Below are 19,493 nucleotides of genomic sequence, written 5' to 3' on the forward strand. Positions count from 1 at the left end.
CTGAGTGCTCTATATTCTATATAACTCTTAAGAAACAAGAAATACAGTAACTAACAACAAAATCAAACTAGGAGGTGATGAACCCAGCAGACAACCAGAGTATCCCACCTAGTATCTAACATTGAGTGGAGGCGGTCTCCAACTACTATAGTCCAGGAGGACAGCTAAATCTGAAGAGTTTATAGAAGAGCAAGTGAGCCAAAGGGTGTCAGTACCCATGGATATGATAGAAGATTCTACTCTGCAGCCAGAATTATCTATTATGCCATATTCTGTATGTGGAATACTAAAGGAAAAATATTTTTGTTTCAGATGTTAAATAACTTGAATTCATTCAGTTTCATATCTTACAATAGACAGCTTCCATGACCAGTGGAAAATAATCAAATGTGTAGTAGATACTTGTAATTGTTTCACCTAATTATCTCCTTTTGGGACAAAATCAAAATCTCTTTTTGGAGTGAAAGTGAATCATCATTTTAAATAGAGGGCTTGAAGAAGGTTTTGCAAACATATCAATACATTATACATTTATTTTTAAATTAACCTATTTTAAATCCCAAATTGCATTTTACTCTAATCTACTAAATGTTAACAGTGTGAAATAGATGAATCTCATGATGTCAAGATTAAACTATTAAAATTAAGCTATCATAATTCAAAATTTGAATTATAATGTTTAAATTACAATGTTTGAATTACAATGCTTACTTACATTGTAACCCAAGGTACAATGGGTTTGATTGTGCATTTACTCTAGATATATGTTTAAATCTTTAATATTATGAAAAAATTGGATTACAATGTGATTAATATTAAAACATTTACTTCCAAATCAAACATAAGCAGATCCCTGCATATTTCAATCATAAGTGTTCCTTGTCTTTTGTACCTGAAACATGTTGAAAGATGTATTATGTAAGTTATTATTTAACATTGCTGATTATTTGATATCATTATTCTAGATGTGAAAATTGTGAGTTTCTTCCCTCAGTGGGGGAAAAAACCTTTTACAAATGATATATCCTTTGAGAAAATACTGAACTGGAAGATTTTCATCTATAGTGTGTTAAACAAAACTGTGTTTTTGTTTAAATGAATCCCGTTTTATGTGGGATTAAGTTTTCTTATTAAATTGCTTGGTTCTTTTCAGTGTTAAAAGGGAAATTCTCTCAATTTCAAATTACCAGATAGCACATAAAGAGTAAATATTACCAGGCAACAGAGGTATTAAAAATCCACAAGCTGACTCTATTAAACATTCCACTTCATAATTAACACTTTAATCAGCAGCAATTATGGAATATAACAAAGTCAGTTAGTATTCAATTTCATAGTGATTTGTAAGCATTTCAATTTTCTCTTTTAAATGTGCCAAATCTAACTATAAGGATACAATAAAGATCTGGAGAACGTGTTGCTGAATAAAATTAGGGCAAAAATAATTGCTATTTTTCTTTATGTGCATTGTGGCAAAACAGAAACACTGTCTGCTTTTTCTATTTCATTATGTGTAACAACTGGTTGCAAAAAGTGTTCTGAATGCAAATCAAAAATTATATTTCTTTTTCAAGAAACAATGAGAAAGTTTTTTAATTATACAGATTCTCTAAAAATTGTTACTTTTACATGTACGATTTCTCATTGGTGAATGATTTCTCATTGGTGAAGCATCATATTGTATAGTACAGAAGATCAGTCATACAATAAGACCTCAAAGCCATGGAAAAGTATTTATAAATATATTTTAGTTAGATAATATCAAATTGGGTCAACTTTAACTTTAACTTTTATTTGATTTATATACCGCCCTACTCAAAGATGGGTTACATCTTTGAAGATTACGTAAACACTTTGTTTTCTAGATCTGTCCTTAATAATAACTTGTAGCACTTCAAAAGATATTTTCATACATTCTTTCATCTACTTTATCTGTTTATATCGTCCTCTTTTTGTATTGTCTGGTTCATCCTTTATTTGTATGAAATGCCCAAAGAATGTGAATAGCTTTTAGATCTTAATATTATATAGTTTTAATGAGAAGCTAAGTCATTCCAGCTTCATTTTATCATTTTGTAAGCACCACCGTGCCACTCTTTTTTATGTATATGATTTTTATTAAGGATTTTGATAACAATAAAAACTAATACAAAGTGAATTTAAAGAAAGGGAGAATAGAAAGAATAAAAAGAAACAAGAAAAAGAAAGAATATAATAAAGAAATAGAACAGAAATCTATAAAGAAGTGTCTTCTAACCTTTATTACAACATATATAGACAACTTTAGTAACTCTTAATTTATTTTTATTTATTTATTTATTTTATTCAATTTGTGTACCGCCCTTCTCCTAGTGGACTCAGGGCGATGCACAGCCAAAACTAAAACACATACCAATACAAAATTTAAAATTATTAAAAGAATTACATACTTCGGCCCAAATTTAAAACAATTCAAATTAAAACCCATTGACAAATTAAAAGCTAAAAAACTAAAAAAGACTAAAAAAGACTAAAAAGGGGGGAGGGGTTCACGCCAGCCCTGCTTGATGGAAATCACTTAATCACTTATAAGGTTACAAAGAGTTTCTTCATCCATATCTATCCATTATCTATAAACAAATCCATAAAACATCCACTTTTCAGTGTTGGTGTCATCAAAAATTTGTAAAGTGTTTTCAGAACTTTGCAAAAAAATTGATCAAATAAACTTTATATTCCTTCCTTTTACTTCAAGCTGTCTTAATCAAATATTGTAGGATTTGAATTTTCTTCTTTAACCCATTACAGATTTCTTCAAGGGTTTAACAAGTCTCTCTTGTAAATCCAATAAAACATTTTTCCAAGTCATTCTTTTAGTTTGCATTTGTATTTCGCCTTTAATTTTAAAATTGTCAGGGTTTTTTGCATATTCAACAAAGCATCATATTCCAAATCATTCTCTTGGCCTGTCACTTGTAATTCCACTTTCAGTATTTTCTCTGTTTTGTCAGACAAAATTTGCTCCACATCTCTCATTTATTCATTAACATAGAGTCAGACAGACATCATTACTGACATTGTTGATATTTCTGGATCTATTCTTCAAATATCTCCTTTAATATTTCCAGTATTGTGATATTTTATGTCATTTATAAGACACAATACTAAATGACATAAACATAGGCTTGTATTTTTTCCTTCTGCTTAGAATCTGTAGTTCCCTTTACTATCCAGTTTCTAAAATCACAAGTTGCTTATCTTTGTTATAACTTACAATAGTCAATATAGCCAAAATAAATCTGATTCTCTTAAGAACCTATTTAATTTTAAGATTATTTCTGAAGTGTTATAGCAAAAATCAATATTGCAAATTTATATGGACTCCTAAGCCACTTATAACTTTCTTAGGTCAAAATCTTTGGTTTTTGCTGTTCCTTTCACATTGTTTAAATTCTTAAGCTTAAAATTGATTTTTCTTTTGTTCAGAGTTGAAGCTAAACTCATCCTGTCAGAGTTTAGTCAGCGTAACTAGTATTAAGAGATAAACCCAGGAGCAAAACAACAGCACTCAGAGCCTTAGATAATTAATAGTGGTTTATATACAGCTAAATATATACAGGCTTATATGTGGTAAATAACTTATCATGTTCTGCCCCAGCTACGGACCACAAAGAACGCAGCACACACAAAGTCTGAGGACCCAGATTGTGGGGGCAATAAATTGACTTTGTATAAAATATACAAAAGTATGAAGGCTATTGCTTAACACATTGTAAGCCGCCCTGAGTCTTCGGAGAACTGCGGCATATAAATCAAATTTTAAAAAAAAGTCCATACAAGACTTAGATTACTAATTAAGAACTACTAATGAGCTTTCTTAGTAGTTGTTCAAACACAAGTACAGTTTAAAACAGTCTTTTCTGAATAAAGGCTGTTAATTTAAATTCATTAACAGCCGACAAGAGTCCAAGGAATAATAACTCAATTCTGAGGCACAGTCTTTCAGATAACCGTAAACTTACTGTGGTTGGCAGAATGCCCAGAAACAATTTTCAGGAAAAATGACAAGAGAGAAGCAAGAGCCAATCAGATGTTTTTTGGAGTCAATACGCGAAGGAATATGAACAAAGTTGTTTTCTGCAAATTGCCTCAGTCGTTGCCATTCCTTAAATAGGCTAGGGGAGTGGCCAATTAGCCCCGAGCCTTAATCTCGAGGAGACCTCCTCCTGAGGAGCCATTCCTGTCTTTTGGCAGCTCCGTGTGCCCGTGCATTGAGAAAAGGCTCCTCCTCGTCTTCCTCTTCACTTATGGGAGCTTCTGGAGGTTCTGAAGGCCCTGGCTGAATCCCTGCCTCTGGCACCAAATCTTCTCCAGCCTCCTCATTGTCTGACTCGGGTGCCAGCTGCATAGGCTGCTGGCGAATCACCACCCCAGCCTCCTCGCTGTTGGAATCAGCTACCAGCTGCACAGGCCGATGGCGGGCCACAATATATCATACAGCTACTGGCACAAGGAGAGCAATGAGATACATGACGAGCAAGAACATGAGAAGAAGGGAGATGCCCTCTAATGGCTTCCCTTAAATAGACAGCTTCTTACTCAGCTTCTTAAAGTGGCAGTAACCCTGCTGCCTCATTCCCATTGCATCAGCTTTCAGTTGCCTCCGCTTACAGCCTCTCATCAGCTTACAGCTATTAAATCTTCATTCCCTGACACATCCAGTGACCTTCAAACTTATCATTCTGAAGGTCTTTAATAGCTTTAAGATGGTTAATAGGCAATTTCTGATTTGTGATGTACAAGATGGCTTATACATTCATCTCCTGATGCCCAAACCCAGACAGAACCACTGTTTCGTAGGCTTCTCATGAGGAGCAGCCTTGTGAAACACAAATGGCTAATTTATTATCCTCTCCTTAACTGCGGAGGTTCCAGAAAGAGGTTTACTAATCAGTTCTTCAGTATTTGTTTTGGTCATTGGCTCTCTAGTTTGCCACACTTGATAAAATATTGTTTTATTTCTTTTCTTTATCTTATTTTATCTTATGGTCTTTCTTTAAAAAGGCTTTTCAGAGCCTTATGAAGATCAGTAGTGCAATTTGTTTCAGTTGGAAGCAACATTCCAAACTATATTATTAATCCATCCATGGTACTAGATAGAGTTAACGTTTGTAATCAATGTTTCCTTTATAATAACTGAATTAACAGGATTTTCCCTATTGTGAATATACTAAGTACGACAATTCCAGTTATATTCAAATGCTTTAAATACTAAACTAAATTTATTTTTTAGAATAAGCTACAAAAAAAAAGTAACTTTAATTAATCTAAAGTATTGTTTCATTCCTATTTTTACCAGTTACCATTAAGTCCTCCTGGCCCTCCACGAATATAAGTTTGGTTAAGTATTATGGTCTATTTTTAAGCTTTCCAGAAATTTCTGATTAGCCACTGTTAGAAGAAGAGAGCTGCTACAAAGTAGAAAACATGTGTTAAAAACATCTGGCAGTGGACAGATAATAAACAAAATATATATCTATGGAATTAACAGCCGGGATAAATAAAAGGGAGTGAATTAGAGATTAGCAATGTGGTGGCGGGGTTGGAGAGGCTGAAGGTTGAGAAATGATTGTACGATATGAATGCAAATGAACAAAACTCCATCAAAACAAAAGGAAATACTAATAGAAATGGCTTTGCAGGCAGTAAAGTAAATATATGATATAGGAGAGAAGTAGAAAAAAAAGGTACTATTATACAACGGCATTTTTTTTTTTTAAATTAATGGGTTGGTGACAAAACTAGTTTACTACTGAATTAATCAAAATATAAAAGTGAACCTCACAGTCCTTTCTACAGAGCATCTCTGCCATGGTGAAATCATTGATATCACCAGTTGCGGGCTACAATGCAATATTTATAAATGTTGTGACAATTCACACATTTATCTGCATTTCATCAAGTGTAGGTGTAGTGAACCAGGAATTGACTATCTGTTTTCAGGGTTGAGAGATAAGCATTTTAAATTCATAATTAAAAAAGAAATGTATGAATGTGGATAAGAATGCTTAATATATTGCAATCTTTTTGAAAGAGGTGCACTATATGCATATCATAAATACAACACTTTGACATAAAGGTAGAATATCTTTGTCTTAAGATGTAAATTGAATCACTAACAGGATCAATATTTTGGGACAGATATGAAGTGCTCGAAGGAAAGAAAAATATAACTTCCTTAGCACATTATTGTACTGTACTATACTTAGTACTGTACTGTTAATATAGTAATTCCAGAATATGAGTTAACTATGCTAGTCTAGAAACTGATAAAAAGTCAAGGAACTGACATAGCTTCACCATAAATGCTACCTAGTATTGTGGCTTTGATGCATTGGGCAATAATTACTGATACTATACAGCCATGATGGCGAACCTCTCTAGGAATCTAGAGATTCCTAGAGAGGCTCCTAGAGACTCCTAGAGAGGATCTGGAGACTGGGGAGAGCAAAATACGTCACTTCCTGTCCCACCGGGAGTTGGGAAATGGGCTGTTTCAGGCCTCTGGAGGGCCTCCGAGGGAGTGAGAAAGGCTGTTTTCACCCTTCCCAGATAAATAGGGAGAAAAGAAAAACTTTCTTTTTCTTTCTTTTCTAAGAAAGAAAAACTGGCCTACCATCACATGCCAGGAGCGGGGGGGGGAGGAGGGTTGCGCGCACATGCGCAGGGCAGGGCACATAGAATTATCAGTGGGCATGCGCGCGTGTGACCCTCCCCCCTCTCCTGGCACGCGATGGCAAAAAGGTTAGCCATCATTGCTTTACAGCATCAACTGATGGTACAACATGCCAAATCAGCAACTGTGATAGTGCATTATCAAAAGTTTCTAGGGTGTATCATAAGCTGGCATGCTGGATCTTATCAATGCATGGAAAGCTACCTTGTGCTCTCTAACCACAAGTAATCAAAGAGTATTTTATGTCGCAAATCTGATAAAGCCTGAATCCAGAGGATGTTGTTTAGCTTTAGGTTTTCCAGGGCCTAGTACCTGAAGCCCTGCATGCAGAAAATACTCAGCATGCAAAATATATTGATTTGTTATCTAGTTAACATCTGAAGGGCTAGATTTCCTATTTGGCTAATAAAAGAACCCCAAAACCTTGCTTGTCAATTGCAAGATGTGACCTTGCATTATAACTCTGAGAATTACCCACAATAGATCTAGATGCACCAGAGGTTCTCAAACATTCCTGTTTCACAGAGTCCTTAATGTCTCATTAATTTTTTCATGGCACCCCTAGAAGTTCCCAAACTGTGTGATGTGTTGCAAATTCACCAACAATTCTGTTTATTAGTAAAATATCCTATGGTGCCCCTGTCAGTTCTATGTAGCACACCAGATAACACACAGTTGTAGTCTTTCACAAGAGATTATATTTCAAATCATGAATTCCTGATACTTAAATTCACTCATAAACTCGACCAATGACCCTAAGGAAGAAGTAAATTAACATTTTTAGAATATAATTCAAGATACAAGTTATAAAGATACGATTATAGCGAATGGGTCTTCTATATTGACTAATGGCACAGAAATTTATTTTCAATTTCTTATTACTGAAAAATGAGCAATATGTTCAGCATTTTTCTATGCTGGAATTCTCTTCCCTTTGGGGAATGAAATTTTCCATCTGTCTGTATATCCATTTCAGTGTAATGTGAAGGACCTCTTACAATAAAATATTTCCTTTTATATGGATATTTTGGAACTCTCAATAGTTCTAATAGTCTAAATTTCTGTTAGATGTAAGGCAGGTTTTGTTTTCAATTAAAATGAAATCTATAAAGGTGGACAGTTATGGTTTAATAAAAAGCATTTTATCTGGATATTTTTATTACACAACGTGTGTAATTTTCCCATTGAAAATTGGAATTTATAAATATAAGGTTCCATAACATTAATTAAAATGCTACTAAAGAAATCCTTCCTTTTATTACTAGAATTTTACCAGATAACAGAACAAATCAGTTAGGGAGAAAGACACATAAGATGCACAAGGAAATCTTTCAAATATCATCCTCTGAGCATCTCAAGGGTTACTATGACAAATAAGAGTAGAAGAGATCAGAATGGCGGCTCCCTAAGTGGCTCAGTGACTAAAACGCTGAGCTTAACAATCAGAAAGGTCAGTGTTTCGAATCCCTTGTATAGGTCTCTTGTGTGAGCAGGGTTGGTTGGATTAGATGACCTCCAAGGTCCCTTCCCACTCTGTTATTGTTACTTCAAGAATTGTATATTACAGTAAATATAGAAGTGGCATTTGTGGAACGAAGCACACATAGTCCTTCATTTTGCCTTGTTGGCAAGATTTGGTTTGAGTATTACTTGGAAATCACAACTCTATTTAGAATATGTACACAAATGACACATGTACATAAATGACACATGGATGCATTATTCTGGACAGAGATGCCTTTAAAGCAAGCTGCCAGAAACATCAGTGAAGGTTGGAGCATCTCAGTCACATCAGTACTTGCATTATCTTTGGACATACCCTGTATTCATTTAAAATATCAGTATGACAACAAACTTGTGCTGCAAAATGAAACACATAGTTATGAATCATCTCAATTTAATACTGTTTTCCTGACAGCCACTCTTTGATAACTGTAAGCAAACACAAAAATAGTTACATCTGATTATACAGAATCAAAAAAAATTGTCAATTTCAGCAGTATTAATTGCTACACCATTTTGAATCTGGAATTTTTGAAAAATTCCATCACTTTTCATGACTCCTAAATGTAGGCTGTTCTCAGAAATTAGCAAAAGGACAATTATATTACAAGGACATTATTATAAGATCATGGTGATCTGCAGTGCCAAGCAAAGGTGCTGCAGTTGACAGCACCAAGAAAAACAGACAAAAGTTAGTTTCTTAATAAATTAATCATCGTGGTATTGAAACAGAAGTGTTCCAATGCAGAAATAAATACTGAGTGTTATGTGTAATATATGCATGAATCAATGAAACAAATTGCATGTTAAAGAAAAAAGTTTGAACGTATTGGTTCTATGCACAACTTTTGCTATGGAAAAAAAAAAAAGAAAATGCACCTGAAATGTACAGTAGAGTTCTGATTTTGGGCTTCCATCTTTAGGAATCATCAAACACTACTCATGCAACAGACCTTCTTGCTCTACAACCTGTAAGTTCAGTGCTCCCAAATCTTCTCTAGCAAGTGCTGCAACCAATCAATCACTAATTGCAATGCCGTAGTGGGGTGGTGGGGGTGGGGCGGAGCAAAAAAAAAAATCATTTCAGACTGGTTCATTTGTAAATAGACACCATCAGATACACTCATATCTGACTGATCAAATAAGTAAAGCAACAGAACATCAATGCTCAGTGTAATAGCAACAAAAAGCCAGGCACTCAAATTTCTTTACAAATTAAAGGTTCTATGGATGACAGAGAACAAAACAACACCAGATGTCAAAATCACCCGCTCTTGACTCTTTTAGGAATACCAGAATAGATCTGGGAAAAGTTAATGGGGAGGGTAGGATCTAAGCTCATATTCTGAAGACTGTGATGCTCCATGAATATTTAACTGTACTTGTCTCCCTGAATTAACTCTTGAGGATATTACAATATTGCTTCATTTTCTTAACAGCATTCATTAACATAAGGATATGATAGACTTGAAATTCTGGCCTTAGGAAACTTAGAACTACACCGCCTTCGGTATGACCTAAGTGTAGCTCATAAAATTATCTGCTACAATGTCCTACCTGTCAATGACTACTTCAGCTTCAACCACAACAATACACGAGCACACAATAGATACAAACTTAAAGTGAACCGCTCCAAACTTGATTGCAGAAAATATGACTTCACCAACAGAGTGGTCAATTCCTGGAATGCACTATCCGACTCTGTGGTTTCATCTCCAAACCCCCCAAATTTTAACCTAAGACTGTCTACTGTTGACCTCACCCCATTCCTAAGAGGTCTGTAAGGGACATGCATAAGAGCACCAGCTTGCCTACTGTCCCTGTCCTAATGCTTCATCTATTTGTATCTATTTTATGTATCCAATCCATGCTTATATTTATATATATTACCTAATACATTCTTGACAAATAAATAAATAAAATAAATAAAAAATAAATGATAGTTTTCAACATTTAGGTTCCAAAAAGAACAACAGCAGGAACAACAAACTAGCATGAAACACACTACTGGTTTTGGATTTTTGCTTATCTACACTCCAAAAATGATGATTAAACCAAAGCAATTGATTTCCTAACTAGCAGATTCCCTTATTATTGAAATCTGCTAGGATCAATCAGCCACAGATTACAGTATATTATCTTTGCATGTTTATACATTCACATTTATTTAACCAGAAATACTGCTTTTCACATTTCTTTTGGCTTTTGACTTATAACCATGATTTATAACTTGATAACCACACCCATTCATCATGCTTGGGTGCAATCTAAAATACTACTTACAAGAAGAGTATCACAGAGATAAATGTTATTGTGTAATTGAGGAATAAGGTTACTCTAATTCACATATTTGTAAATTGAAGATGGAGATGGAGGGAGGTACCACAGAGCTTTAGTAGGCTTTAAAAGATCCTGAACATTGTTTGATACATAGATTTTTAAACAGGAAAAACATTTACCAAAATCTGTGAAGACCAAAGTTACCAAGGGGAGGCAAGGGAAAAAAATGAAGAAGCAAACTGACAATTATAAATAAATTACAGTTAGTTTAACTGTAATTGGCATTCTTTGCATTTAGCATTTTGGTAATTTATCAAAGGAACTTTATTAAGTGGTCTTAAAATACAATAATGAATTGGCATAAGGACCTTCCATATTACTGTTTTTGTACAGTATATTATTTTTTCTTGAGGAAACATTTCAGGCTATTATAAGGCATTTTGTTCCTGTCTACCAATTAATCTAATATGGGAAATCCAATTTCTTCAATGGAGAAAGGAATAGTGGCGCTGTTTTATTTTTCCTTTTATTTTATTAATGAGAAAAAAAACTAATTTGAGATGGCTGCTGTAACTCTGATAGTCCTTGGAACGAAATTAAAGAAGCATCTCCCCCAAAGCACACACACACAAATTATATAGACTATAGATGAAATACCATTCAATATACACATATTTAACTGTGAAAATCAATTACAGTTTCATATGTTGAATATCAGAGCCCCATTTTCAAAATATTATAATGTTCTATACTACAATTACATGATAAAGCTAGATGTGACAAATTCCAACTCTTATTGCCAGCTTTACATAGAGCTTAGAAAAAATCCAAACATATAACCACATATTAGCATTTAGCTAATATAAAGTTGGTGCTGGGGCAAACAGCATTCTCCAGCAAAGAATTTATCCTATTTACATGTCTTTGTTTCCATTAATGGGTTGCAAAGTTAATGAAACCCAGATTTGATAGCCCAATCAAATTTATTTTGTATTTTCTTTGTATAAAAAATAACATTAGAAGCAAATGAGAAGCCATCCCTTCCTGTTGCACATATAATTCACAATTTAATCTGATGAATATCTATTATATTAGCCCCTTTTAACTATTCCATGAAAGTAAAAAGTGTCACTGTTTTGCACATATATTTTACATTCATATCGGTTTTCCTAGATTGCAATCAAATAATCCATCCTTCAGTGACTGAAAGGAACTGAAAATTGTAAAGGCTGGTGGATCAGATCAAAGCACAATCTACTTCAGCTTTCTATTCCAACTAGATGCCAGTGGAAAACCCACAAACAGGAGTTTATTCTCACTCATGTTTCTAGTTGATAGTTATAAATGTACTACCATTATTCCTTAGTCACAGACACATAACCCCCAGACAAATACAATGGTAACCATCAAGAGCCTTATCAACCTTAAATCTGCATAATCCCCTTTCAAATATATTCCTGTTGTCACCATTGTCACATATGGTTGTAAATCCAGAAATTAACTCTTCCACAGTGTGAATAGGATTTTTGATCAACCATTCATTTTGTTAGATGACCATGTGGTTTAATCTTTTGAAAGAAAAAAAAAACATTCATGTCTTCTATCATATTCTCTTCCCCACAAATTTAATCTTTTTTTTTATAAGCTAAAAAGCCAACCCACTAATGAGGGTTAATTTTACCTGTTGATCTTTTTATTTGTCCTTTTCTGCATTTTCACTGTTTTACCATACTGTGATCAGAATTACAAACAGTATTTTAACCATGATCCTATTGTAGAAATTTATAAACTGCTTGTGATTGTATTATTAATACAATTTTATATATAATAAAAATGATGTTCTGGGGAAACTCATTCTGTTTGTTTATCATTGGGTTTGGGTGTTGGGTCCCAGAGTCCCTTGGGAGATGGCTAGCATAGAAATATGATTAATTAAATTAAATTAAATTAATTAAATTAAATTTTTGTCCTATAAATTTCCTCTTCCATTTTTATGACTTATTTTTTGAACTATATAGATTAGAATTTTGCATAAATTGCTACTATCTCTCTACTAGGGTGCAATATCTCTGTAGAAACAGATTGAGGCAACAGAATCTCTATATGTTAACCTATGTCATTGCTTCAGGCACTGACTTAGTCCTGCTATTAGTTTGCATTTGGTTTAAAATGGTGCGCTTCAGTATTCTGATTTGAAAGAAAAACATTTTTTGTAAACTAGTAATTGAAACTGATCACTTCTTACAATTCTTCTTACATACAATTTTACATGTTGTGACAACATGACTTACAGCTCAGTCACATCTTTGGGGACCCCTTTTGGGAGGAGCTGCAACCCTTTATTACTGCAGCGAACTACAGAGTCCACACAGGTGCATTGGTCTGGACAACGGGGAGAAAAATGACAGCTGTTTTCAGTGTTGCCTACACAAAAGTAGAGAAAGTAGAAGGAAATAATGTTAATAAATACAGATGGGATAAAATTGAGAAAATTCATTTCTAACGCATTAGCTCTCATGTAAATCTAGTACAACCACTATCTACAAATCATCATTAACACGCTACATTATTGTCCTTTGCTTTAGATTGTTCTAATTCCAGTGTCAATACTGATAATATGTATTTAGTTATAAACATTTTAATTTGGAGTAAACTTGGGTTTGTCTGTGTGCTTATATAGATGGGTAGGGAGACAGATCAAGGCCTTTAGGAAATAAAAATTGTTTCCATGAGGAAAAAAAAATGACTATTTTTTCTTCTTCTTTTCAATTGTGTCTGATTCTCAGAGACTAAAGGCAGGACTAGAACTCACAGTCTCTTGGTTTCTAGCCTTTTCCCTTAATTACTACATCAAACTGGGTCTCTATATGAAAATAAAATTAACTAAATGATCCAACCATATGAGCTCTGCTTCATAAACCAGCATAAACTCTTTGTATTGCTGTTTCATTTATATTATTGCTAAGGATAATTGATTTACCCCTCAAAAGTTAAATCAGCAGATAGGTGACCATGAGCCTCCCAAAATTGCACCCACTGAATCCCTCTAAATTTGCATTAAAAAACAACAATATTTTTAAATTAAATCTTTAAAGTCTTTAAAAATAAAATATTTTGTGTTCCTGCATGAGATCAATTTGGGGTTTGGGTCATTTTAATTTTCAATATTTATTTACTTCCACCCATGAAATCATAGGCACAATCGCTGTCATCCTGCAACTGATAGCAAAATACTATATTTGACTATGTTGGAAAAAAAATACTATATTTAAGCTGACCAAAGAGAAAATGCATTTATGATAGATCATTTACTTGGTGCTGTAGTTTACTGACTAATGTACAGATCTGAATCATTTTAAAACATTTGCCATGTTTATCCTCTAAAAAAAAAAAACCTCTGAAAAACATCCATTTGTTTCCTGACATGGTGAACAATTTATTCAACATGCCAGACTTTCAATATTAATACGATGCGTTCCTTAATTTTTTAAATCATGAGTCTTGTTGTTTTTAACAAGCATAATGAGCATCAAGCAACAAGATCAGCTATGCTTTCACCAGGAACTGGAGATCCACGTGCATGTGCATAAAAATACCTAATAGCTGAAACATGGGTGTTCATTTGTACAAAGCAGATTTTATAAAACAAATTAAACCTCACAGTTGGAGAGCAAGAGAGTTCCTGCTATGAAAGTAAGCCTTTCAGTTAAGACTATTAAGTCATGGATTTCTTCCAAAATTAGCATGTGGGTTCACAAAGCACTAGATACAGGCAAATGGTGGTATCTAAACATGCCTAGAAAAAATTTGTAGAATAATCTTTAAAGGCAGCCAATAAAAAAAAAAAAAACTTAATGTTTCACAAGCCAGAGAATTATCTACCTGCCATTTGGTGATTATTCTCAAAATTATTTTCATTGTTTCAACTGAACAGGACTCGCAATGTTATAAGGTCATTGGCTTCAGTTTTGAACAATGACTTCAATGCTTGACTGGGTCTAATAAAATGAACAGACTATAGTCTTTTATTATGCTGGCAAAAGTTCCAATTTCCATTAGAAAAGTAATTAAAATAAACAACAGCCAAATCATACTGTAGAAACAAAGTCTGTGTTTTGCACTCTTATGTGCAGGAGTTTGGAATGTTGGTTTCAATTTTTTCATTTCAAAAATGTTAAGGCTTTTCACTAGAAAATGGAGTTAGATTAACTCTCACTTTATGACCAAGCTGGAAGGCTACAGGCATGATGAAATCTGTACAAAAGTACAGTAAGCAAGAGAAGAAGAATTAGTACAGGTTCTAACTAAACTATGCCAGAAAATCTAAAGAACAATACAGCAGCCAACAGATTGAAAGAGATCGTCCTAATGCCAATTCCAAAGAAAGGTTTAAAAGAATGTGAAAACTACTGTACAACATCCTCAATATTAAAATAATGCTTAGGGTAATCCAATGTAGATTAGAATCCCTACATAGAAAGATACTGCTAACATGAGCCAAGGTAGATACTGCTAAAATATGAGTCAAGGTAGTGCAATGGTTAGAGTGCAGTACTACAGGCAACTTCAGCTGACTGCTAGCTGCAGTTCAGTAGTTCAAATCTCACCGGCTCAAGATTGACTCAGCCTTCCATCCTTCTGAGGTGGGTAAAATGAAGACTCAGATTGTTGGGGGCAATATGCTGACTCTGGAAAACCGCTTAGAGAGGGCTGTAAAAGCACTATGAAGCCTAAGTGCTATTGCTAAAAGAAGCTGAAGAAAAAGAGATTGGCAATGCACACTGAGTATCTGAGAAAAGAATACCAAAAATAAGTCAAGGTAAATTGATATAATCAGTGATTATATAAAGATCTCCAATTGTGTCAATCATGTCAAGATTAACCAATTTTGGACACATGTATTTAAAACCTATAGTAGCTCTTTAGCAAAGTCTAAATTGCTGGGAAATATAAGAAAAAGAGATGAGTAGTGAAGTGGGTGGATTCAATTATAGCAATAAGGAGTGCAATACTGAAAGACCTAAAAGGCCTATTTGGGGAAAGACTGGAGAAGATTTCTTGATATGGTCGCTTAGAATATCTTGATGGACAAATCAATTAATTAATTAATTTATTATTAATTAAATTTCTATACCGCCCTTCTCCAAATAGGACTCAAGGAATCACTCTGGTTATTCCCCAAGAATGAGATTTTGAATGCAGGCCAATGGTTAATATAATTCCCCAAATTCTTAGACTTCCTGATAATGTCAAGTAGAGAACTCACTTAAATCCCTGCTTCCTAGTATACTCTGGCTATTTTTCCTTGCTGAGACCTATAGGAGAAAACAATTTCTTTTAATCTATATGTGGAGAAAAGCTTCATCTCTGAGTATGTGCATTCATATTTGTCTGAAATATCATACTTATACTATTGAAAGATCTAATATGATCTCATTATCATGTTCTAGAAATGTGCTTACCATCACATGTGAAATCCTGCGTAGCAACATCTTGAACTGGAATCTCCTTTAAGAAGAAGGGTTTCTGGCAACGTGGATTTCCACTGACAATCCTTCTCTTCCTTAACCATTTCCCCAACCATGCTAAGTGGCAGTTGCAGTTAAATGGATTAGATAGCAAATTACTAGACGAAAAATGAGGAAAAAAAATGCAGTCGGCTATTGAAGAAATCAAGACATAGATTTTTCAAAAGCTAATTGACATTCAAGTAGGAAACCTCTGGTAATAAATTAATTTTACAATGGTAGCTACATGCCTAACATGGTTTTTTGTTTTTGTTTTTTTCTCTCAAAACAAGACATAAAAAAGAAAAATCTGCCCGGCTAACAAATTCTGTTGTCATTAGGTTTTTTATCATGTACTAGCTCAATCTGTAATATATTTTAAAATGGAAATAGTTAGCTGTTGCTAAATAATCTTGTAAACAGAAGCTCTTGCTTTGTGTTTCTGCCTCTGCATCATATGAAGACAGCCTGATCAATCTCAGAAGCTCCAAAGAATACAATCTGATATGTGAATGCCATATCTTTTTAAAGAGATTTTTTTTTCAATAACCACAAGTGTCTCTTTATGACAAACAACAATAGTCTAAAGTGGATTAGAAATCAATGCCCTTCAGGTGTTGCTAAATTACAATTTTGAACAGTCACAAGAACAGGACCAGTGCAGAGGAATGCTGGGAGCTGTAATTCAGCAACGTAAGTATAAAAGTATAAACATAATTTGAATACATGAAAAGAGTAAATAAAAAGGAATATTAGGACAGGGACTGTAGGCACGCTGGTGCACTTATGCACGCCTCTTACAGACTCTTAGGAATGGGGTGAGGTCAACAATAGACAGTTTAAGGTTAAAGTTTTTGGGGTTTGGGGAATAAACTACAGAGTCAGGTAGTGCATTCCAGGCATTGACCACTCTGTTACTGAAGTCATATTTTCTGCAATTGAGTTTGGAACGGTTTACTTTGAGTTTGTATCTATTATTTGCTTGTGTATTGTTGTGGTTGAAGCTGAAGTAGTCATTGACAGGAAGTACACTGTGGCAGATAATTTTATGTACTATGCTTAGGTCAGATTGAAGTCAGCGTAGTTCTAAGTTGTCATCAGGAAAGTCATAGGTTCCTTACCTCTGGAAGGAAGGAAGGAAGGAAGGAAGGAAGGAAGGAAGGAAGGAAGGAAGGAAGGAAGGAAGGGCTGTTCATAACATTTTTAAAGTAATGTGCAGTTCAGTTGGTTATTTTGAAATGCATATAGCAATTCTGAAATATGAACTAAAAGGAGATGAGGCGTATGACATGATATATTTTAGTCAATTTGCTCCATAGCCTCAAACAGATAACTTCAGTTAAAATAATAGCTAAAGATGAGTTGGGAATTTGGGCTGCATATAAATAAATAGTTATTGAAATTTATTGATATTAAGGCAAAGCTAAACCACTTTTCAGAGCAAAATTATTGATCTTTGTGCTACTGGAATACCTAACAGCCAATATGATTTAAAGGAACAGACAACAATTCATTTTATTGTGCAAAACTCAAAGATGTAGCATTATTTTTTAAAAAATATCTTGCTGTATCTAAGCACGTAGATCAAGAGTTTCTCTCATAATAGTCACGGAAATATCACGAGACGTAAAGAAATGAAGTAGCTAATTAATTGTAATTATGTTTGAGGTAAAAGGAATCCTCTCCCTCCCAAAACAAAGGTTAACTATTGCAATCCAGCTCAGATGACAATTCTTTGGTATAAATGGCATACTTGCATTTATATCTGTGATTAAATTTGAAAAAAAAGAAACCTAACATTATTCATGTTCACACTACAATTTTCAGTGACTCTTCATATGTATGGTATAAAGCACACACGCACACATATTTGCACATTGTTTGACATGAACAAAATGCCATGGATATCTCAAAACCAAACCATCACTATCCACTTTGCTTTAGTCTAACCAAACCAGGAAAAAATATTAAAGGTGTCTATTCTTCCTTCTGCAATTGTCATTGTTGGGATTGTAATTACTTAGCTGTTTTTAATGATTGTGGCATAGGATACAAGGTCTGTCTAAAAACCAAATGAAGGGAGTAACTTTAAAAGTCTAGAAGGGCAGGGAAAATAAATACAGGTTTTGCCAAGTTAAAAATTGGAAAGAAATGTGAGAATACTTAAGTGGCAATTAAAGTAAATAATGATAAGGCATACAAATAGAACACTTCAAAGACTCTTAATACACACAGAAAAAGTAAACCAGAACAAAAGCCATTGGATCTGTGGTAGAGAGATTAGTAAAAGGCCTGAAGGATCTGAGTCATGAAATTAAAATTCAAATGATGCTTGTAATGGAACATTTATACTATTGCTGTGAGCCAGGAAAACTGATTTGTCCCATAAAACAATTTTGCTCAATCTATCAAGGATCAGGCCTCAGTGAATATCTCTTTTTTCAGCCACACCAAGGAGCAAGCGCAGAGCTCTTACAATAGGCTTACAATACACTAGCCACTAGCATAAGCACCTGCTGGATTGTAACAGTAATTCCCATTATATTTGTTAGGGGAAAGCGGGAATGCTGAACAGGGTGATGATCATAGGTTACTTGAAGGACCATTTCACCGCACTGGGTGGCCCATACACCTTGTGCCAGCAAAGGAGGCATGCTTCAGGTCCCATCAGCCTGATTATTCCAGCTGATGTGATCTAGGAGTAGGGCCTTCTCTGCTGTTGTGCCTGCCTTCTGGAACATCTTGTCACCCAATGTAAGGTTGGCCCCAATCCTATCTTTTCGTAAGGGCCTAAAGATGTGGCTGTGCCAGTTGGCTTGGAGCCCCAGTTGGAAAACAGCGCAATGGAGGTGTTTGATTGAGTAATAACAGATCCCACCTCCTCCCCTTCTCCATGTGTCCTTGGTTTTAATGTATTCTTATGTTTTAACTACATATGTAACTGTGAGCCTCGCAGAACTACCCTGTTGTAAGATGGAATGTCAAATAAAATAAATTAATAAACCAAACCAAACCAAACCAAACCAAACCAAACCAAACCAAACCATACAAACCAGAATAAAATAAAACAAATACCTTTTTGGATATATTTGAAAAAGAAATCTTCACAAATAGAAATGAGGGCATTTATTCATCATTTTATAAACCAGGATCCTTAATCTTAATTCCAAGAGACTATCCACCCCAAAATGCAACAGCTCTAATAATTAATAATACTTGAACTATGAAGCTTTCACCATCTCATCCAGTTTAGACATTGTCTCTTCTAGGATACCCTTTAAAACAAATGTTCCAAAGGTGCTTTTTCACCTTTGACCTGAATGACTAAAAATCTCCATTGGCAGAGGTTTTCAAATTTGACAACTTTAAGATGTGTGGAGTTCAATTCCCAGAATTCATGTTGGCTAGGGATTTCTGAGAGTTGGAAGTCCACACATTTCAAAGTTGCCAAGTGTGAGAAACACCGCTTCTCACAGAGTTTTAAACAC

At 34.3% G+C, this 19,493-nt stretch overlaps 1 protein-coding gene across 1 annotated transcript in view; it reads right to left on the minus strand.

Annotated features, from left to right (window-relative positions):
• The window catches only part of SLIT3 (slit guidance ligand 3), a 490,388-nt gene that overhangs the window by 97,456 nt on the left and 373,439 nt on the right, over nt 1-19,493 (minus strand). The window contains exons 19-20 of the mRNA XM_034406116.3: nt 15,961-16,124; nt 12,790-12,922 (exon numbers count right to left, since the gene is read on the minus strand). Coding sequence (XP_034262007.2) covers nt 12,790-12,922; nt 15,961-16,124 — 297 coding nt within the window. The remainder of the gene's footprint in view (nt 1-12,789; nt 12,923-15,960; nt 16,125-19,493) is intronic.

This window comes from Pantherophis guttatus, chromosome 2 (genome assembly GCF_059756535.1).
Source record: "Pantherophis guttatus breed Tessera chromosome 2, ASM5975653v1, whole genome shotgun sequence".
Lineage (NCBI taxonomy): Eukaryota > Metazoa > Chordata > Lepidosauria > Squamata > Colubridae > Pantherophis > Pantherophis guttatus.